At 46.8% G+C, this 2,920-nt stretch overlaps 1 protein-coding gene across 3 annotated transcripts; it reads right to left on the bottom strand.

The window, feature by feature from the left end:
- Window positions 1-219: 219 nt before the first annotated feature.
- Window positions 220-2,920, bottom strand: LOC308391755 (zinc finger protein 277-like). 3 transcript variants are annotated; one of them, XM_080874486.1, is made up of 7 exons: window positions 2,853-2,920; window positions 2,137-2,332; window positions 1,774-1,862; window positions 1,578-1,660; window positions 1,251-1,342; window positions 930-1,026; window positions 220-595 (listed from the first exon to the last, which is right to left on the bottom strand). In XM_080874486.1, exons 1-7 carry the CDS (start codon window positions 2,878-2,880, stop codon window positions 581-583), a joined length of 600 nt encoding a protein of 199 aa, XP_080730612.1. In that variant the 5' UTR covers window positions 2,881-2,920; the 3' UTR covers window positions 220-580. The 3 variants fall into 3 exon arrangements, 2 of the variants coding, with proteins under 2 accessions (XP_080730612.1, XP_080730611.1); XM_080874485.1 differs by having other exon boundaries at window positions 220-1,026; XR_013970691.1 differs by lacking the exon at window positions 220-595 and having other exon boundaries at window positions 946-1,026; window positions 1,184-1,342.

Below are 2,920 nucleotides of genomic sequence, written 5' to 3'. Positions count from 1 at the left end.
AAATCGGACTGCAGTCGACGTCCAATCCTAGATTTATTTATTGTTCACGAGTGTTAAGTCTAATTGTTGAATGTTGTCATCGTGTTTCTTAAATTTGTACGGTCTGAGTTCAACCTATAGGATCAAGACGTTCCTTTGTCTCTGACCTCTCCAGCCACTCTGTGCTGGGGGAGCTTTTATTGCAGATGCATCCTGACAGATCTGTTGTGAGCTTCCTGCTTTTATGACACACACACACACACACACACACACACACACACACACACACACACACACACACACACACACACACACACACACACACACACACACACACACACACACACACACACACACACACGTCTTAGAACCATTGGGGGGTTTTACAGTGGGAGGTGCTTGTGTTGTATTGTGTATTGTAACTGCCATGTCAATAAATAGCTACGGGGGAAGCTGCTCTTTGAAGGACTTCGGGCCTGAGACAGGACAGGGGCGTGGGCTCCAAGAGCTGGTTCTTGACCAAAGACTTCCCTCGTTAGCGAGTGAAAAACCGGTTGAAGATGTTCTGTTATGTCTTGTTTCCTTCATGATGAATAAGTCTCTAAACTAGCGGGGCCTGTGGAAACACAGACCCAACAACGAGGAAACATTTTTATTTGCTCGTTAAAGGTTTGACAATCATGTATTTATTTGGAAACTTTTCAAAATAAAAGGCGCTTCATTTTAAAAGCTCTTCAGCTTCGGTCCGTCTGTGTGTGAGGGCACTTTCTGAGTAAAATCCATGTTTTGTGCGAACGATGGATTCATATGTTTGCAGAGACCTCAGGAAGCAGATCGTTTCCTGTTAGTGTGCACTGTCTCCGTTCTCCCAGAAGCCTTTGCAGAATCGTTTCAGGGATGAAAAGCAGAAAACGATATTTTCCTTCTCTGAAACTTCTACGTTCCCGTACCTTCATATGCGCGTAGATCTGCTCCAACGTCTCCGATTGGTGATCACAGAACAGACACACTGCAGAGACCGGATGAGCCTGCCAGTCCGACCAATCACTGCGGACGATACAGAGATGACACGAGCAGACATTTACACAGGATCAGAGGAGGACTAGGAAGTGGACTTGATTGAAACTTTTGCATCCAGGCTGACATAAGAGATGACTACAGGAAGCAAAGAAGCTTTTAGTCACATGATTTCAGGAAGCTCTACCTTCTGTCTGCTTTCATCTAACACACGTGAGGTTTCCAGGACTGATGGGAATCCCGCGGCGCGTTACCTGTTTCCCGTGAACTCTTCGCTGCAGAACATGCAGAGACGATGGAAGCTGCTGTCGTCTCGCTCCTTCTGCTGCTGCTCCAGGACCTCCTCCTGTGGGAGCACAGAAGAAGAGCTCAGAGGAATTCTTCAGAAAACTACCTCAGAGTGCTCAGATATTTAAAGTGCAGAGGTTACAACGACACAAAGCGTGTCAAATCACTCAAATCTGCAATTTTTCTGATTTTTCCTGATTTTCAGACTTTGCCTCAAAATAAAGTTTAAAAGAAACGAAACTTCCAGCAGCACAAGATTCACTCAGGATGCTCCGAGTGTCACGTCTCCTCACCAGTCGTTTCTGCTGCAGCTTCTCTCGGAGGACTCTGTCTTCTGGAAGGACGTCACACAGCAGGAAGTAGTCCTCCTGCTTCTCTGTCAGGTCAGCGAGGAAGAAGAGTTTTTAATGAGTCATTAATCAGAGCTGGAGGAAGTGTACGTGGTTCACTTTGAAAGGTCAGGTCCTCTGTGGGTTTGAGTGAACTCACCGACTGGGCCCGTGGAGTTGGTTTTGATGACGCTGCAGAAATCTGTGAGCGGCTGCTCGAGGAATCTGCCCTTCCAGTACAGCAAGTACCTGATGGAGGAAACTCGTCAGTAAAAACCGACTCACAGCCAGGTTTACCGGCGCACAGAAACACTTCGTCACGGTTCATAAAAGCAGCACACTAACAGGCGTGGACATGCTGGACTTGTTGTATATATTTATACTTGTAAGGTAAGGGTTTCCCCCCATCACCCCAAATAATTACAGGAAGTCTTTGGTGAAATGATCGAGTTCCAAATGCTAAAAACATCCAAACGTGTTCCCGAGAGTTAAACGAGTGAGCCGGAGCATGTGTGGCTCGTACTTTGGGACGTCGGCGATGACAAGCTTGTGCTCCATCAGCAGGTGTCTGAGGAGGACGTCTTTCCGCGGCGGTGGGACGGACTCAGAGCAGAACAGGCAGACCAGCGGCTCGGAGCCGGGACATTGAACACCGGGAGGGCTGGAGATGTCAGCCGGCTGATCGGGGAAACACAGCGGCTCCAGAATGCTGTCCTTACCTGAGAAAGCAGAAGAGAGACTACACCTTATATACCACACACACTCTACTCCAGACCAGGTGAGTCAAAACCAAGCGGAAGCGAGAATGTACAGCCTGGCATGAAGAAGCATTTCCCTCTGATCTACAAAAATCTGTCTGTATACAATTATTTTCATCACCCGTGGAGACAAAACTATGATCTAAAAGTAAAAAAATAAATTAATTAATGAATTAAATAACTCATTAATCGAACTCAGACTTTACACGCTGTTAAATCCTGAATAAACTTCACAGCTGTCAGACTGAGTACTGACTGAATATAGAGATTGCTGTATAATCACAGTTAGCAGCCCAGCTATTTCCTAGCCTGCTAGCTTAGCCGGGCGGGTTCCCGCCTGCTTTTCTGATTTTTTTTAGCCTTTTTTCTGCTGATTGTGGATTCCCACAGACTCGGAGAGTCACCGACACCCAAACCTTTGCACGCAGACCACCAGATATCAGCATTAAAGCCGCGGACACGTTTAAAAAGTCACACTTACCGTCTTTACTCGGCTCGCTGGCGGCCATGTCTGGTGTCACGTGGTGCAAATAACACAAACCAAACCAA

This window comes from Rhamphochromis sp. 'chilingali' (assembly GCF_963969265.1).
Source record: "Rhamphochromis sp. 'chilingali' genome assembly, chromosome: 2".
In the NCBI taxonomy this organism is placed as follows: Eukaryota; Metazoa; Chordata; class Actinopteri; order Cichliformes; family Cichlidae; genus Rhamphochromis; species Rhamphochromis sp. 'chilingali'.
This window is presented reverse-complemented; position numbering and strand designations above follow the sequence as displayed.